General features: G+C 43.3%; 1 protein-coding gene and 1 long non-coding RNA gene across 2 annotated transcripts in view; one reads left to right on the forward strand and one right to left on the reverse strand.

Annotated features, from left to right (window-relative positions):
• The window catches only part of LOC140619376 (uncharacterized), a 53,875-nt gene extending 44,392 nt beyond the window's left edge, over window positions 1–9,483 (reverse strand). The window contains exon 1 of the long non-coding RNA XR_012019272.1: window positions 9,396–9,483. This is a non-coding gene — a long non-coding RNA (uncharacterized lncRNA). The remainder of the gene's footprint in view (window positions 1–9,395) is intronic.
• Window positions 1–18,187, forward strand: part of FBXW8 (F-box and WD repeat domain containing 8) — a 120,969-nt gene that overhangs the window by 84,784 nt on the left and 17,998 nt on the right. Inside the window, exon 8 of the mRNA XM_072802680.1 lies at window positions 14,288–14,415. Within this exon, the coding sequence (XP_072658781.1) occupies window positions 14,288–14,415 (128 nt within the window). The remainder of the gene's footprint in view (window positions 1–14,287; window positions 14,416–18,187) is intronic.

Consider the following 18,187-nt stretch of genomic DNA (forward strand, 5'->3'; position numbering starts at 1 on the left):
AAGAGAGAGAGAGGGGATCCCTGGGTGGTGCAGCGGTTTGGTGGTAGCCTTCGGCCCAAGGCATGATCCTGGAGACCTGGGATCGAGTCCCATCTTGGGCTCCCTGCAAGAAGCCTGCTTCTCCCTCTGCCTGTGTCTCTGCCTCTCTCTATGTCTCTCATAAATAAATAAAATCTTTAAAAAAATAAATAAAAGAGAGAGTGTGTGTGCAAGTGGAGGGAGGAAGAGAAGGAAAGGGAGAGAGCCTCAAGCAGACTCCCCATTGAGTGGGGAGCCCGATGCAGGGCTTAATGCTACCACACTGAGATCACAACTCTGAGATCATGACCTGAGCTGAAATCAAGAGTCAGATGCTTAACCAACTGAGCCACCCAGGTGCCTTGATGTGCTAGATTTCTGATCGTGCTGGAAACTGAGATGAATCAAAACAACCTTTGTGTGGGGCTTACTGCCTCATGGGCCTTACCAGTAACTTAGCAACAGAAAGGTGGTTTTCTCCCCATAAAGATGGACCTGAGGCTTGTGGAGGCCTTCTTATTGAAGTTGCTGAATTTCAGAGCAATGAAAAGTTATACAGATAAACCATTGATGATTGAACATTAAAATGCATTTCATATGTGTTTTAGCACTAAAATGGTACCAGGAGGTGAGACAATCGTTCTGTGTTGTTAATGAATAATAATAAATTCTCACATGCTGTAGAAACCCCAAAGCACCTCCATGGCTCTAGGGTTTCTCAGGGCAGAGCATGGAACCTCTGACTTTAGAGACCTTTTGGGACACCACCACCTCTGATAGCCTATGCAACCAATGACAAGTGACTCCACAAAAAGCATTTCTTGGAATATTGCTGCTGTTTAGGAAGTTAAGAGGGCTTTAGTGTCTCTAGCAGTCCTGAACCACTCTTGAGAGGGAATGACAGTTCAGAGGATGGAAATACAGGAGAAAGTATTTTCAGCTCCAGTCAAGTAGTGGAATAGCCACTGGGGACTTGGCAAGGTTCTGGAGTCAGATAAACCTTAGGTGGGTTATGTGCATGCCTTAAGATCCCCCATTTGGAAAGGGAGAAGACCTGGGAAAGGCAGGCAATGTGCTTTGTTTGGGGCTGGTGCTCAGCGCTTGTCAGGTTCCTCCTTCACCTTCCCACCCCCTAGCTTTAGGTCAAGTTAGAGTTCATCATGGAAAGACTGGGAAGGGGGCAAGCCCAGGCACAGGCCACAGACCTGGAGGGGAGAAGTTTGAGGCGAGGCAGGGGAGCAGCATTTGGGTGATACGGGCTGGCTGGAACATGGGGACTAGTGCAAGGATAATCGGGCTAAAGCCATGCTTGTAGGGATAACAGTCTGTGATGCTTTGCAAGATTCATTTTCCCAAGAATTGTTTTTGGAAGAATACATTTAGAATAGATAAGGGATGGATTAATTTAGCTTCTTGCAGAACTAATGGATTAAGTTAATATGAATGCTGAGTCACTTTGTGTCAGAGCCTCTGACACAAGAAGCCTTATTGGAGAGGGCTGGCACTGTGTCTTAAACATCTTTTGTCTTCACTTACATTTGCATGATTTTTGTATACCAGTGACATTTGTATCATTTCCTAGTTTTTATAAACATTGAAGCTTGTACAAGATTACAAGATGATTATCCTGAAGTATATGAGGATCATTGCCTTTCTTCTCCTTTGCCTCTTGAATTAGCTTAGAATTTTATTTAGGGTCTAATTTTTTTCCTCTTTTTTTTTTTTTTTTAATTTATTCATTTGAAAGAGAGAAAGAGAGAGAGCAAGCACAAGCAGTGGGGAGGGGCAGAGGAAAAGGGAGAAGCAGACTCCCTGCTGAGCAGGGAGCCTGATGCTGGGCTCAATCCCAGGATCCTGGGATCATGACCTGAGCTGAAGGCAGACACTCAACCATCTGAGCCAACAGGTGCCCCTCTTCTCTCTCTCTCTCTTTTTTTTTTAAAGATTTGTTTATTTATTTTATGATAGAGAAAGAGAGGCAGAGACACAGGAGGAGGGAGAAGCAGGCTCCACGCGGGGAGCCCGATGCGGGACTCGATCCCGGGACTCCAGGATCGTGCCCTGGGCCAAAGGCAGGCGCTAAACCACTGAGCCACACAGGGATCCCCTCTTCTCTCTTTTTAATTGAAGTATAGCTGACATACAATGTTATATTAGTTTCAGGTGTATAACAGTGATTTGACTATTCTATACATTGTGCTATGCTCACCACAAGTGTAGTTACCATCTGTCACCATACAATGTTATTACAATATTACTGACTATATTCTCTGTGCTGTACTTTTCATTCCCATAATTTATTTATAACTGGAAGTTTGTATCTTGTAATTCTCTTCACCTATCCAAAGAAGATCTACAGATGGTGTGTTAATAGGACCCAATTTTGCTAATGGCTTTCTTGATTATTTATGTGGAATTTCCATCCTGGTTTACCAATCCACACCCAAGGAAGAGTGTGAACTTGGAGTTGACCTTTGTGTTTGTTTCACCTCACAGATAAGTATGGTTTTGGTTTCTTTGACCAGATGCTGTTTGGGCCATATTTGTGCCAAGACTCAACTAGGTTTTGTGAGGGTTAAAAATTAGCTTGTTGGGACACCTGTGGCTCAGTGGTTGCGTGTCTGCCTTTAGCTCAGGTCGTGATCCTGGGGTTCTGAGATCAAGTCTTGTATTGGGCTACGTACGGGAGCCTGCTTCTCCCTCTGCCTGTGTCTCTGCCTCTCTCTGTGTCTCTCATGAATAAATAAATAAAATTCTTTTTAAAAAATTAGCTTGTTTTTCACTTAATAAAGATCAGGGGGCAGTGGGGGGAGGGCTATGGGAAATGTTTGTCAGTAACACTATAGAATACGCTACATGCTTTTGATGTGTTTATGTCCAGACAGGCACACAGAAAATGACCTGTGTGAGTGGGATGTCAGATTATTGAAGACATTTCACTGTTTTCAAATACACGTAGCAGCTTAGACTAACAAATACTAAAAGTTAGAGAACTTTGCTTTTTATTCAGCATATAGATGGAATATGATTTATTCATCTACTCAGCACTCCAGTTTCAGTGAGGCATCACGTTAGAGTAGGTTAATAATTATAAATTATTGAGCTGCAGATGAGTCCTAATGGATAGAAAGTTACTCTTTTAAGCATTCTCTCTGTGTGTTAATTTGCAGAGTAAAGGAAAACTCAGCTCAGTCCAAGTTTGAGCGATCATATTCCAAATGAAGGAATTTGAGATGAGTAATAAGGTTTACAGTGTATCACGATGAGGCCAGAAATCCAACAGAGTGCCCCTTCACCACATGGCCACATTGCTAGAACCTGTGAATAGGTTAGGTTACAGGACAAAAGGGAATGAAGGTTGTAGATGGAAGTAAGGTTGCCAATCCCCTGACCTTAAAATAGGGAGATTTTTCTGGCTTATCTGGGTAAGCCTCTTGTAATCGCAAAGGTTCTTTTCTTTAAAAAAAAAAAAAAATTTATTTATTTATTCATGAGAGACACAGAAAGGCAGAGACATAGGCAGAGGGAGAAGCAGGCTCCCCACAGGGAGACTGACGTAGGACTCAATCCCTGGACCCCAGGATCATGCCCTGGGCCAAAGGCAGATGCTCAACCTCTGAGCCACCCAGGCATCCTGCAGAGGTTCTTAAAAGTAGAAGAGAGAGGCAGGAGAGGAGGCCAGGGTGGTACCCTGTGAGAAGGTCCTGACTCTCTGTTGACGGCTTGGAGATGGAGGGAAGGGATCTAAGAGCCAGGGAATAATGTGGGCAGCTTCTAGAAACTGGAAAAAGCAAAGAAACAAATTCTTCCCTATGCTGCAGCAGGGAACATTGCTGACACCTAGGTGTTAGCCGATGAGACCCACAGTAGGTTTCCAATCTACAGGATTGTAAGATGATAACTGGTTGTTTCAAAACAAAAACTATTAGAATAAACGAGGCCAGGAACCGTCTGAACTGGGGCGTGCAGAAAGCACTACTGGGACCTGGGCCCCAGCCTCTGCTCCTCTCCTGCTCCAGAAAGGTCCATTGATATGGGACTCCCTGACTGGACGTGGACCAAATTCAATACCCAGATCCTTTGGATCTTTCTAGGCTAGGACCTCTGGTCAGGCTCCATCTGCTCTCCTAGGTGGCCTCATTATACTGCAGTGTTTCCTTGGGGTATGAACTCTTGTCTCATGTTCACAAAAATGACATGAAAATAATTGCTCCCCAGTCCACCTTCCTCACTTGTCCCTGCTCTTTCTGCACCTCTGAACTCTTATACCACCTGTTAGTGTACCTCCTCATAGCTTCTGTCAGGCTTTATCGGAGCAGTGGCTATGTGCTGAGGACTGTGGGTAAAGCCCTGGTGCTAGCCTTCAGCCTGGCCCTCAAGACCTATGGGAGTCAAGTTCCTGCCCTCCATCCCACACCTCCAGAATGTGTCCTTTGCTCCAGTAAGACTCAATCTATGATATGACACGTTTGTTACTGATTAGTGGTAGCATTCCCTCTTTCCCTCCTGTCTCTCCATGTCCTTGCAGGAAAGGTCCATCCAGAGTCTCACTTCTCAGAAGGAGCCTTACTGATAGCCTGGCTCTCAGTGAGCACCCTTCTTTTCTGACTTGTGTGGTACCTGGTCTAAATCTCACCTTTTGGTAGTTACTGCCCAGCGCTATCCTTAACTAGATTAGCATTAGCTGGGAGGCAGGAAGTAAGCATTTACAGCTGAGTAATATGTCATGATGGAGACTCATTTTTGGCTTGGGAGGCAGTATAGGTGCAACGAGGGGTTCTCAAATGCCAAGGGGGTATAGAAACATATGGATCTCTGGACCCTACCCCCAAGGTTTCTGAGTCAGGAGGTCTGGGGTGGGGCCTGAGAATCTGCATGTCAAGAGTTACTGTGATGCTTCTTGTCCTGGGGCGACACGCTGTGCCCCGTGGGATAGAGGTTTAAAGACCATGGGCCTGGAGGCCTACCACCCATGTTTGAATCTTGGCTCCAAAACCTTATAATTCTGTAAATGCTTTGACCTTTTCACACCCCCATTTCTTCATGTGTACAGCAAGTGAAATCGTGTGACCCACCCCATATGTGATTGTGGGGAGCAGGTGAGAGACTGCATCATGGTAGTCTTTTACACCTAAGAGAACACTATAAACATTAGTCATCATTAATAACCATTTTTCTTGGAAACCAGAAAGGTATTGTGATACAGTGGCAGACACTGACGTTGGGATGGGACTGGCTGGGCTCTGCCTGCTGTGTCCTTGGCTACTATTGTCACCTACGTAATTGGGGCAAGCTATTCAAAATGATTTAGGCCTCTGCGTCTCCATGTATAAAATATAGGTAGTAGTATTTGTCTTCCACTTGGTGGTTGTGAGAATCACATGGAATATTCTGAAAGGATTTATGTGAAAGGAATATCAGGATTATTATGAACAGCTACAATTTATAGTATTATTTATGTGCGAAGCACTTCTAAGCTCGTGTTTGTGTGGGTGTACAGTCATGAACCACAGCTGTAGGGTGGACCGTCTGCCTGACACCAAAGGCCCTGACTATTCAGTGAATTTGTTCACTCTCGCCCATCAGCTGTCCTATGTGTCCACACTCTGCCCTCTTCTAAGCCTTTGTCCTGTCTAACCTGGGGCCAAGCTAGAAGTCACTGGGCTAGTCAAATGGGAACGGAGAGCCAGGCCAGTGTGACAGCCTGCACGTCGAGTCCGATGTTAAGTCTGTAGGCTTACTGACACTGTCCCATGGGGATCATCTTGCTTGCAGTCTTTCTATTAAAGAAATGATGTCCAGGTTGCCTGTGATTTTCAAGAATTCATTTCATCAGCAGCAGCCTTCATTTTCTTCCATGTATGAAAGAGGTGGAAAAGCTTTCTTATGAGGGCTGTGAGCAGTTACCTGTGGTTACTGCTGAAGTGCTTTGAAGCTGGCTGCGCATTCTGTTTACCATGAGGCATGTTGGGAGCCTAACAGGAGGATGTGAGGATTGTCAGCTTTTGGTTATACGTTTGCATAACATCTTCATTGTGCTGAATGCTCTGATGAGGAACAGTTCCTGTTTTACGTACCCCTCAACCAGTTCTTTGTGGTCACATCTCTGTTCCTTATTCTAGCACTAGGACAGAGATTGTCTAGAGAGAGCCCTGAAGCAAAGCAGAGAGCCATATTCTGCTCACCCCCACAGAGCAGACCTGCCTTGCCTTTATTATTTCCAGCATTTATGGACGTAGGGTTGAGAGAGAGGGAGAGAGATTTGGATTATGTCTGCCTGCATTTTCACCCAAGCGTACTCTTGCTCTCTGGTTTCTTTTCAGGTTTAGGTCACAATAGGTGTTGGTTTGGCCTCACTCTGGTCCTTTGTAGACATCTGCCCACACCACAAAGCCCCCACGTTGGCACAGCCTGCAGTGATTGGCAGTGCCTTCCCAGGCAGAGTCCAGTCCTGGAACAGCGGGGGTTGCAGGTGCATTGGCACGTGGTGGTGGGGAGCGCACACGGGCCTTGCCTACCCAGCGCCTGGCGACACTCAGCAACACCGTCCCATCCCTGAAATATCTTGGCCTTGTGGGCTTGTCACTCCAATTAAAACTTAAACATGAAAGCAGCCCAGGCTGCTGCTCCCTTTGTGCTGCATTTGACTGTGGCTTGTGCCAGGAGCATGTCATGGAAACTGTTGAGGGGGTGCTACACTTCAGGGATTTGCACTTGTGTCGGGGGTCCATTTCTTCAAGCTTCGCATCTTGCTGGTTGCTGCTGCTAAGTGCACCTGGGAGGCAAGTTTCTGTTTGCCAACAGAAAGTCACCTTTGGGATGGCGGCGAGAGTCATTGTGCACATGTTCACAGATACGCCGTGTTACCAAGCCTCACACTCTGACTTCTCTCTGGCAAGGACTTACAAAATAGTCTCTCTGGCTGATTGTCAAAAATTACATCATATCGGAGTAAACTGCTTTTAAATCAGACATCCATTATTCATGTATATTAACTGCTTTTTTATTTTTTTATTGGCTGTTTTGTGTATGATTTACTCTTTTCTCACTAGATCCCCCCTCCCACCCCAGTTGTCTTTCTCATCGTTTTTTTTAAATCTTAGCTCATCTGTGAATTTATAGAGGCTGTTCACTTAGCTTTGTATGTGAACATGAATATGCAGACCCTGCATTTTTTTATAATGAAATTTTTAACCACATTTTTGCGGGTCATACTTAGGTTGGGTCAGAATAGCAAAGTGGGTCATGTACATGACTAAATTCTATTCCAAAGACCGAGAAGTCTTTTTCTTTTGTATCTTTTTTTTTTTTTTAATGAGCATTACTAATCTTGTACTTTAGGATCTGTACTGAATGAAACTGTACCTCCCACTTCTGAAACGGCTAAATATGCTGCTGTGAGTGCAAAAGCAAATCGACTTAATGTGTTCATTTGTATGCGTGGAGCAAATCTCTACTGTAGGCCAGTGTGCTGTTGGCCTGTAATCGATAGATACAGGCAGAGATGTGTAGCACTTATTCATTCTTTCGTCAAATACATATTGAGTCCCTCCTATGTGCCACACAGGCACTGCCACTGCACTGCAGGCTGTAGTGCTGGAGGGTCCCCTGGGCATCTGGAATCTTTGTGGTCCTGGTGAATTGCCCTGATCCGTGGCATTTGTCTGTTTGGAATAAGAAGGATGAGACAGTCTGTTCTGCGTATTTAACCCCCAATCAGCATTGTTGTTGTGGATAGTATTTGCATATTCTTAAGCACATTTACCTGAATTTTTACTCACTGTTCCAGTGTCCCAGGCCTTTTTTCTGGAATGATTTTCCACCTTCTAAAAGTATATTCTTTAGATGTTCCTTTAGTGAGAGTCTCTTAGGCATAAGAGTTCTCTGTTTTTATCCCCAAAACCGCTTTATTTCACCTCAGTCTAAGGTAGTTTTGCTTGTTCTTTATAATGGTAGGCTGACAGTTCTTTTCTCTCAGCCCTTTGAAGAGATTACTGGTTTTGACTCCATTGGTGTCACTGAGAACTTGGCTGTCAGTCTAAGGGCCATTGCTCTCAGGACTCTTTCTCTTCTTTTGTCTGCTTTGAAGATCTGTTCCTTACTTTTCTTTGGTTTCTCTCTGATGTGTCTGTAGGTGTGCATGGACTTTTTTATTTTTCCCATTTGGGATTTCTTGTGCTTGTTCCCTTTCAGTTGTAGAACATTCTGAGCCTTTGTCAAAATCTTCCTCTCCCTCATCCTATCTGTTGTTCCTGTCTGGAACCTCAGGGTAGATGTATATTGGACCAGCCTGTTGTCCTCTGTGCTATGCACTGCTTGCTCACACTTAACATCACTGCCTCTCTGTGTTGCGTTCTGAAAGATGTCTTCAAATCTGTCTTTGGTTTACGGAATTCTCTTGAACTCTAATTACTTGTTGAACTCATCCATTGCCTTTATAATTTCTAGAAATTCTATTTATTTTGTTTATCTCAAGGCTGTTCTGCTGGTTTTGAACCCTCACCCTCTTTTATTTCTATAAACGTTTTCAGCAAACATTTTTGTTTTACCTAATAAGTATATGATATTCTTGGAAGTCTATTCTGTTTGTTTTCTACCTCTAATTTATGCTGAGTTTTCTCTTTCTGTATTTATGATTTTTTTTTCAAAGACTTTATTTATTCATGACAGATACACACAGAGAGAGAGAGAGAGAGAGAGGCAGAGACACAGGCAGAGGGAGAAGCAGGCCCCATGTAGGGAGCCTGACATGGGACTCGATCCTGAGTCTCCAGGATCATACCCCGGGCTGAAGGCAGCGCTAAACTGCTGGGCCACTGGGGCTGCCCTGGGATTTTTTTATTATGAACTCATATTTGGCTGATCTTGATTTGTAGGTTTCCTAAGGCGTCTGGGTTGAGAGGGTCTTCCTCCTGAGAAGACTCTGCCAGGTACCAGGAGACCTGTTACCAACCTGAAAATAATTACTAGGCATAGGGAGTTGGGGCCTTGCGGGTAGTATAAATTCAAACCCAGGGTCCACATTTTTCATCCTGAGCTGAACCTGAGTCAGACAAGTTTTCAGGTAGGCTCTCTTTGCCAGTAGATTGGCTTTCTCCCTATTTTGCTTTTTGAGTGTGCTATCCATACAATGGCCCCAGTGGTAGATAGACATCTTGGTTCTGGTGTTCCATTTGGTGCTGGGTAGAAACTTTGCCTCCTCTTTCCCTAGTTCTAGGCTCCTGACATTGGCAGATGTCCTCAGAGCAGCCCCTGACATGAGTGCCACTTCCTTTTCTGGTTTTAGCGCCCTCTTCATTTTTGGCTCCTGAGAATTTCTCTGATTTCTTAGGAGTTAAACAGAATGTTTGAAGAATGTTTAATAGACTGAAACTTACCCAGCACTTTCAGTGTTTGTAAACAGGAGGGTTTTCCACATATTCTAGTCTGCTGTGTTGTCAGGGTAAAACCTTAGCCTGGATACAGTTTGGGTGTTCTAGAATCTGGATATTCTGGAGAGAGATCTGTGGAACCTCCTTCTATTTTGAGTGAGATGAATTGATACTTTGAATATGCAGTAGTAAGATTAGGCATCCAGAAATGGGAAAGAACGTGTCAAGCAAAAAAAAGTGTATCTGGGTATTTATTATGAACCAGACTGTGGTAAGCTCTGGGTTTGCCAGATACCATGTACCAATCAGTTAATCTCCTAGCACATGCTGGGTCTTTGATCACTGCTGCAGGAATGAATGATAGGATTTCTGCTCCAAGGAACTTAGAGTCTAAGTCTGAGCAGTGTTTTATAGCATGTGGTGCTTGGTAACAGAGCCTCCTCAGCTGGCCTGCCCAAATCAGCCTCCAGTATTTGAGAACCAACCCTTCTGGGGAAAGCAGCTGATATGCAGTTCAAGATGGGTCCTTGGGAACACCAGCTGAAGTGTGTAGATAATCAGTAGCTTTAGTACTACAAGAGGGGAACTTGTCAAGTTGAACTCTGCCAAGGGTATAGAGAGGGCACAAGATAAGCTTAATCGGGACAGAAGAGGAAGAACATGAGGATTCTTTGCTTTACTCTCTAGAATTTGGCTTCTTACCATGACTAGTCCCCCTTATAAGAACAAAGTGTGTGGTGTAGTAATAGGGGTGGTTTCTTAGGGAATCCGGAAAGAGGTAGACTTTGTCATCTCCAAGGACTTCAGATATCCTCCCCCAAACCATGCATTTTATCTTTGACTCTCTCAGCCTGGCGTCTCCCAACCTATAGCTCCCTTTGTTGCTTTCTTTTTTAAATGGTGGCAGACAAGTGATCTTTAAATCACCATGCTCTTTTAAATGCCACTATCATCTTGTAAGGAAGCGTTCTGACCATTCCTCACTCCTCTGGAAAGGCAGTGCCTCACCTAAGGAGGTGAGCCAGCTGCTTAGGTTGTTGTGATGCCTTTGGCAGATAGAGGAGTATGAGGAGAATTTACTGTTTGGGTAAGTTTAAAATCAAAACAGAAATTGATTTCCTTTCTTATTTATCAGTATATGACCAAAAGTCTAGGACTGTAAGCTCTATAATCTCTTCATAGTGATTTCTTAATGCAACTGGGTTCTGTCTCATTATGAAGGTAGTAGCAGTCCCACACTTAGGAAACATTTGCAGTGCAATCCTCAGTTCTTATTGGGTAGGTGAAGGACCTCACCTACCCACTGCAGGGTCAATAGCTTTTTGTCAGCTCTTTCCTTCATGCTTTGGTTGGAAAGCCAGTCCTGGGCACATTAAATATTCCAAGTCATACCTGGAAGGTACGGTCACACCTGTACCAGGGTATCTCATATGTCAACCCTGTGGCTGCTACTTCCTTCCTGATTCTACCCTGCCATTACAACACCAGATGCAAGGACATGGCTGGCTGTAAGGTGGATCTCCTCAGAGAGGCAAGTCCCATGTATGGAGGAGCAGGACAGCTGGTGGCTGTGCACCAGCTGGTGAAGAGGTAGATTGTTTCAGCTGGCAGCAGGCTGAGGCTTCTGCATGTCATCCGCCATCCCTATTCATTCCAGTACCTACTGCAAAGATGATTAATAAATATTTGTTGACTTAGCTGTTGAATGAATTACATTATTGGTCTAAAAAATTGGAAACAATCCAAGTAGCCACCAGTATCTTATATATCCATAGAGAAATTCTATGCAGCCATTAAAAAGAACAAGATTTATCTATGATACTAATGAAGAAAGGACTCTCACTCATGTTGTTTAGGAAAAACAAGTTGTAAAACAGTAATCTCATTCAGAAAAAGAAAAAGTTTTATACACACAGAAACAGACAAGGCAGACATATGTCAGAAAAAAAGTCTAGCAGGATATACACTGAACTGCTAAAGTGTAGTTTTTTTCTGAGAGACATCTATGGAAGGTTACCACTTCTTGTTATGTAATTCTGTTAGAATTTGTTACAAGATCAGGACACCTGGGTGGCTCAGCAGTTGAGCATCTGCCTTTGGCACAGGGCGTGATCCTGGGATTCAGGATCGAGTCCCACGCTTCTCCCTCTGCCTGTGTCTCTGCCACTCTGTGTGTGTCTCTCATGAATAAATAAATAAAATATTTTTAAAAATTTGTTACAAGATCTATTACATTTGAAATCAGAAAAAAATAGATTGTTTAAGAAAGATTTTAGAGAAATCTGAATAGCTAACAAAATTGAAACTTTGGATTCTAAGATTTATGAAAATACTAAGTATTTTCTAAGAAGAAAAAAAGGAAAGAACCTTCTGCTGAAGTTCTTTTTAAACAATGCTCATTTCCATCAGATGCCCTCTAGTTATCTACATGGAACCCAAAGAGCAAGGAAAATTACCCAGTGTCCTCTGACTACACACCACATCTCCTTAGTTACCTCTGCAAAATTTATACTAGTCTTAACCTCGTCACTTGAAATCATACTTAAAATAAAGATCTTCTCTATAATCACTTATTTAGGCTCTTTTGTAACATACACTTGGTACTTGAAAAATCCCCAGCAATATCTATTGATTTGGTGGTCACATTAGTGTAGAACATTTTCTCTGAGATTTTAGCTCTGAGTAGTATTTTCCTTCTTTCCAGCATATCCATACACCTCTGAGAGGGAGTCAAGTGGCCATGGGTTGAGACTCACCCAACTAGGGCAATAAAGAGAAAAATTAGTCTAATGCATGGTCTTAACAAGAGGGGGAGTGTGAGCATGAATAATTAATCTCACTAGTCTGTGGCAATCAGATAAAATGAAGTCCCATTTGCTCAACCTTATTAAAAGAGAGAGAGGGAGGGAGGGAGGGAGAAATGGTAAAGGTCGTTAAGGGACTTTTAACATGGAAAGAACCGCCTCTGAGATGGGTAATGTGTTTTCTAATCTCTGTGGTCTTTAACTAACCCTAATGGTAAAGGTACTCTTCGGATATTCTGATTCGTTGAATTATTAAACATTTTAGAAGATACTTGACTCTTGACTACGAACTTTGATGCCTTTATGAGGAATTTGCACTCTTTCTGGAGAGGGATCAGATTTCCCTGTGCCACTCAGAGATGACCCATCCACTTGTCAAAAAAAGAATAAGTAAAGATGGACTCAGTATCAGACTTTAATTCTGAAGTTTACCCTCGACATTTGCAAGATAGAGGCCTACCTTCCTACTATGGAGGTTGAAAACAAAATGAAATTGAGTCCAGGAACACCACTGAAAACTCTTATTATGATACAGAAGCATGGAAAATTATCCTTATGAGAGACTGTGAGGTTGCTGTTAATTTTTTTTCCTCCCTCCGGGAGCTGATTATATGCAGCTTCTAGGTTATTCACTGTAGATAGAAGATTTGATTATTTCTGTGTTCTTACTTGGAAGAATAACTTTTTTTCCAGATATTTTAGAATTGGAGTTTTTTCAAACTTCCTTTTTTCCCCTAAAGATTATTTATTTATTCATGAGAGACACAGAGAAAGAGGCAGAGACATAGGGAGAGGGAGAAGCAGGCTCCCTGTGGGAAGACTTTTGCAGGACTTGATCCCAGGACCCTGGGATCACGACCTGAGCCAAAGGCAGACGCTCAACCACTGAGCCATCCGGGAGCCCCAAACTTATTTTCAACTGCATGAAAATAAAAATAAAATTCAGCGGGTTCTCTATAATCTTAATGGACTAGGAAGGCATTTAAAAATTTTTAATTGCCTCTTTTTCTTTCAGGTGCTGCTGGCAATAGTTAATTAATATGATAATCTGTTTTAACTGTGAAGCATTTCCAAAGATTCACTTGTTAGAAATGTGATCATGGTTTTCAAGGTGGAGACCATCAACCTCTCCATACTGAAATAAGAATCTGTATCCTGATAGTTGATAAATGTATATTTACAACAGTGACTAATCTATAGCAAGCGTTTATTTTTTTTTTTAAAGATTTTGTTTATTTATTCATGAGAGACAGAAAGAGGCAGAGGCATAGGCAGAGGAAGAAGCAGGCTTCCTGCGGGGAGCCTGATGCGGTACTCGATCCCATCGGGATCATGCCCTGAGCCGAAGGCAGATGCTCAACCACGGAGCCACTTAGGTGTGCCATAGCAAGCATTTAATGTTAATTTATTGAATTACTAAGATTTTTTTAAATAAAAGGCTTAACTAATCTTTAGAAAGATTTCTTATGAATCATGTTTTTTTCTTTTTGCTGGAGAGAAAGCGCAGAAATGTCCAAACATCATGCATACATTGTCTAGAGATCAAGGCTACTTTGTTTGCTTCCACATTTTATAGTACCGAACCTCCTAAAATTAGCAAGTGGAGAGTGGCTGAAGAGAGAAATGTTTGGAAATGTTCACTATACCTCAATTAAAAAGATTTTTTTCGGGCAGCCCAGGTGGCATGGCGTAGTGCCGCCTTCAGCCCAGGGTGTGATCCTGGAGACCAGGGATCGAATCCCATGTCGGGCTCCCTGCATGGGGCCTGCTTCTCCCTCTGCCTGTGTCTCTTCCTCTCTTTCTTTCTCTCTGTGTCTCTCATGAATAAATAAATGAAATCTTTAAAAAATCTTTGTGTCCTAGGATTGTGCACCTTGGTATGAGGAAATCTTTGGATGTTCTTTTATTTTCTTTTGCGTTTCATTTTGTCATTCTAAGAGCTGCATCCCTATCTGGTCATGACCTGGAAAATGTCAGGAAATGAAGCGGTGGAACATGTTCCTTAAGGGGAGCTGAGTACCAGTGCTGAAATAAATGTTGGATGCAGGCCTGCTGTGTGCAACCCCATGCTCATGTATCTTCCTTCCTCTCCAGATCCTGGTGTACAGCCTGGAAGCAGAACGCTGCCTCTCAAAGCTTGGTAATGCACTTGGTGATTTCACGTGCGTCAACCTCAGGAACAGCCCTCCCAGCCTCATGGTCAGTGGCAACATGGACAGGAGGTAGGTGTGAGTGAAAGCCACATTTTGTAGCCATGGCCGCTTCTGCTGGGGCTTTGCCCCTCTACCGCGCTCACTCATTCCCTCTGCTGCTCACAGTGCTACGTTCTCACTCCACAGCCTTGCCTGCCTTCGTTCAGCCCTGATCCTTAAATACTGTCTCTGTCAACTTGGAGAACAAAGTCTTGCATTAGGTAATAGTTGGACAGAGCTATGTCTCTGCCTCATATCTGAAACACCACAGGAAGGTGGTCTTTTAAGCCATTTGGTGGACACAGTTGGTAGAAGGTCCAGTGAGACCACTTGGAATATCTTTTGTCCCCCTGCTGCAAAATTTGTTTGGCATTTAAAAGCTCACTTTCTAATATTAAAAACAATAACCTAAGGGCTGAATCATGTTCAACAGAATAGGGTTGCCTGCCAAATGATGTCAAGAGTGTATTTCAGAACACTATGGTGTCCCTCTGGTGATGGGGGGAAAAGGGACTTGGTGGGAACAGGTTCCAGTTTCTATTTAGCTGATTAGCAGTCTTCTCTTTAACGCTTTGGCTTAGGGAGTCGGATTTTCCTGGTACAGGGTCTGGTGCCAGCCACGGACGCTCCAGGAACCATCAGCACGAAAGGATTAAAGTGTTTGAAAAGACCCTTCGAGTCCAAATTTTAGGTCTTTTCCCCCTCCCCATCCCCTCTCGCCCTTGTCTTTTCTTTTCCTTGTCTATTTTTTTTTTTTTTTTTGGCTGGTCATCTGCCATGTCTGATGCAGTGCCCCGAAGAGAGGTAGCATGGCTGGAGGCCAGGGTCCGCCCGCACCCCCACCCCCGGGCCCGGCCCCGGGCTGCAGGTGGCAGGCTGCTCGGTGGGGGGATCAGATCGCGAAGCGGGCCCTCCTGTGTGCCAAGCCTCAGACCTCTGCCGCCCAGTGCAGCAGCTTGCACAAATAATTATCGTGTCCAATAATATTTTCAACTCCTGACCTTCACCCCTCCGCTACCCCCTTCCCTTAGAGCAGAAAGATAATGTGAGTGTGCTCTACTGAAAGAAAATTTTTCTCCAGGCTTCCTAAAATGGCTGGTAATCTCTGAGCTCAAGAATTGAACTCCTCAGGGATGTCCAGTTTTTCTTTAAAAAAAAAAACAACAACAAACCAAAAAACCAAAACTAGGCCTGATAAGTGGCCCCACATGTGGCACAGCAAATGAAACCAGTTCAGTTTGTAGTTTACCCACCCACCCCCCCGCACTCCCTTTTAGTTTCCAGCATGAGCTGTACAAAGGCTTGAGTTTATCTGATAGGCTCTCCCCTCAGGGACCGAGCTGGTACTACTCTCTTTCCAGGAGAGCAAATGCAGAGGGCTTTTGAGGGCATCCAAATGGAAGGGTTGAGGATTATAGGTTATGCTTCAGAGTTTGTTTACAGCATGAGCATTTAGGTGTTCAACTGCAGCGAGGTTCCCAGGAAACCACCATGTTGTTGCAGAGAAGAGGCCTCTGCTTTCTGCGTAAGTTAGCCCAGTCAGCTCTAGGGGGGACATTGGAAGCCAGAGTGTCCTGACCCTTGTCACCTGAACAGCATCCTGTCAATTAGGAGACCTACAGATTCCATAAAGCTGACTTTGTCCTCTGGAGCAGGACTGCTAGAAGAGGAGCTAAAGGCTCTGCGTAAAATGCCTCTCTGGTCATGTTCAAGTGCAGATTTGACTGTGTGAAGTCTCTTTCATTAGGAAACCAATGTTATGGTGGTGGTATGGGTTGTTGCTATTGTTTTTTTAAACCTGTGTGTCTGTGGATGTACAGAAAAGACCAGTGGCTTGGAGTTGAGAAGGGGGTACTCAAAGTGGCATTTCATAAGGGCAGTCCTAGTTCTGTGCTAGCTGTTTGACCACTGCAGGGATGCCAGGGGGGCTTACCATTATATAGGAGGTCGTTCCTCATGAATCAGAATAGTAGAGTAAGCAAAATGAATTTGAAACACAGGGGTTAAGAATTATATGTCTGGAAAAAGGAAAGAATAAAGAATCTAGACTTTCAAATATAATAGAGGGTAGAGGTGTGTGTGTGTGTGTTTTCCCCAAAGGCTTCATAGCGAGTAGTAAGATCTCATTAGAGATGCACACCCCGGCTCTTACAGCTTATGTTTTATTTCAAAAGTGGGAGTGGGAATAAGGGGTCAAATACTATAAAGAGAACTGTGTACTTGGTTGTCACTTCATAGCCAATGCAGTTTTAAAAACCTGGACCCTCCTTTTTTTTTTTTGATTAAACTTAATTTCTACAGTGCTCTTAGTACTCTGTCAATAACTTGAGAATGAAGTGGACTCTAAAGATACATAAAACTGTCCCAGGTTAAGACAAATATAATTTTTCATGAATGTAAGGAAATCAGCAAACATGGGTGGAATTTTTTAAGTTTTGGGGGAGGGGTCTGAGAAGTTAAAATTAAAAAGGAAAAGAACTAAAAAAATAAAAAATAAAAAGGAAAAGAATAGCTCACCTAACCTGTCACCCTTTCCAGAAAAAACAGGACAGTCTGATAAAGATGAAGAGAATGATGAGGGTGGAAATAGTCGCTGTCGGATTGTGTGTCTCCCTTGCTGGGAGAGAAGGCTGTAAAGTGGGGAGGAAAAGAGGTGTGGCTCTGCACAAGTCTTAACATAGTAGATCACGGACTTCTTCAGAATGCACACTTTGCCCTTTCCTGCTGAAACAACAAGAGTGAGGAATAACGTCAGAGGAGTGGTATCCAGAGTTAGGACTGGATGCTTATATCTGTTCTCCTCTGTTTATATCTGTTCTCCTCACTACACTGTCTAGTGCTCAGTGAGTGCTCAACATGACGTTTTGTATTTATTCTAAGATGCCCTTTTCTGTGTTTTCACATCTGTGCAATCAGGACATGTCCTCTATAAGGACATCTTCAAATCAATTGCCAGCATCTTTACTTTTTTTTTTCTTTTTTAAGATTCTATGTATTTATTTGAAAGAGCAAGAGAAGAGAGCATGAGTGCAGTGAGGAGCAGAGAGAGAAGCAGACTCCCTCCTGTTCAGAGAGCCTGATGCGGTGCTCGATCCTGGGACTCTGGGACTATGAACTGAGCTGAAGGCAGACGCTCAACCAATTGAGCCACCGAGGGACCCCCATTGGCAGCATTATTAAATGTTACCCAAAATAATGGTGCTTCTTACTGTCAATGGGGTTTTCAATTAAATGAAAGTATGCATTTGCTCAATGAACGCAAAATGAATGGCTTAGGAATGATAATTTTTACGAGAAGCCTGAATAGGTTACCGAGAGAAAGACTACAGGAAATAGGCCACTTCGTTGTTTTAGTGAGCTCTTTGGGGTTCAATGACCATTTAAATCTGTACATTTATGTCTTCTACCAAATTTGGGGACTTTGTGGCCATTATTTCTTCCGTTTTTTGTTTTGTTTTGTTTTTTGGCATTAATCTCTTTCTCCTGTCTTTCTGGGACTCAGTGATGTCAAAGTCAGACCTTCTCATATTATCCCATAGGCCATTGATGCTTTGTCTGTTCATTTTCTCCCCTAAACTTTTTGTCCTTCAGATTGCATAATAACTCTTCAATTGAACTTCAGATTCACCGGCTCTTTTGTCATCCCCATTCTCCTACTGAGCCCATCTAGTGGATTTTTTATTTCAGATTTTTTTAGTTCAAAATTTCCACGTAGATCTCTTCTCTGCTCAGAACATCATTCTTTCTTACTATTTTACCTTTTACCTCTTGGAATATAGTTGCAATAGCTACTTTTAAAGTC

Source organism: Canis lupus, chromosome 27, assembly GCF_048164855.1.
Source record: "Canis lupus baileyi chromosome 27, mCanLup2.hap1, whole genome shotgun sequence".
NCBI classification, from domain to species: Eukaryota; Metazoa; Chordata; class Mammalia; order Carnivora; family Canidae; genus Canis; species Canis lupus.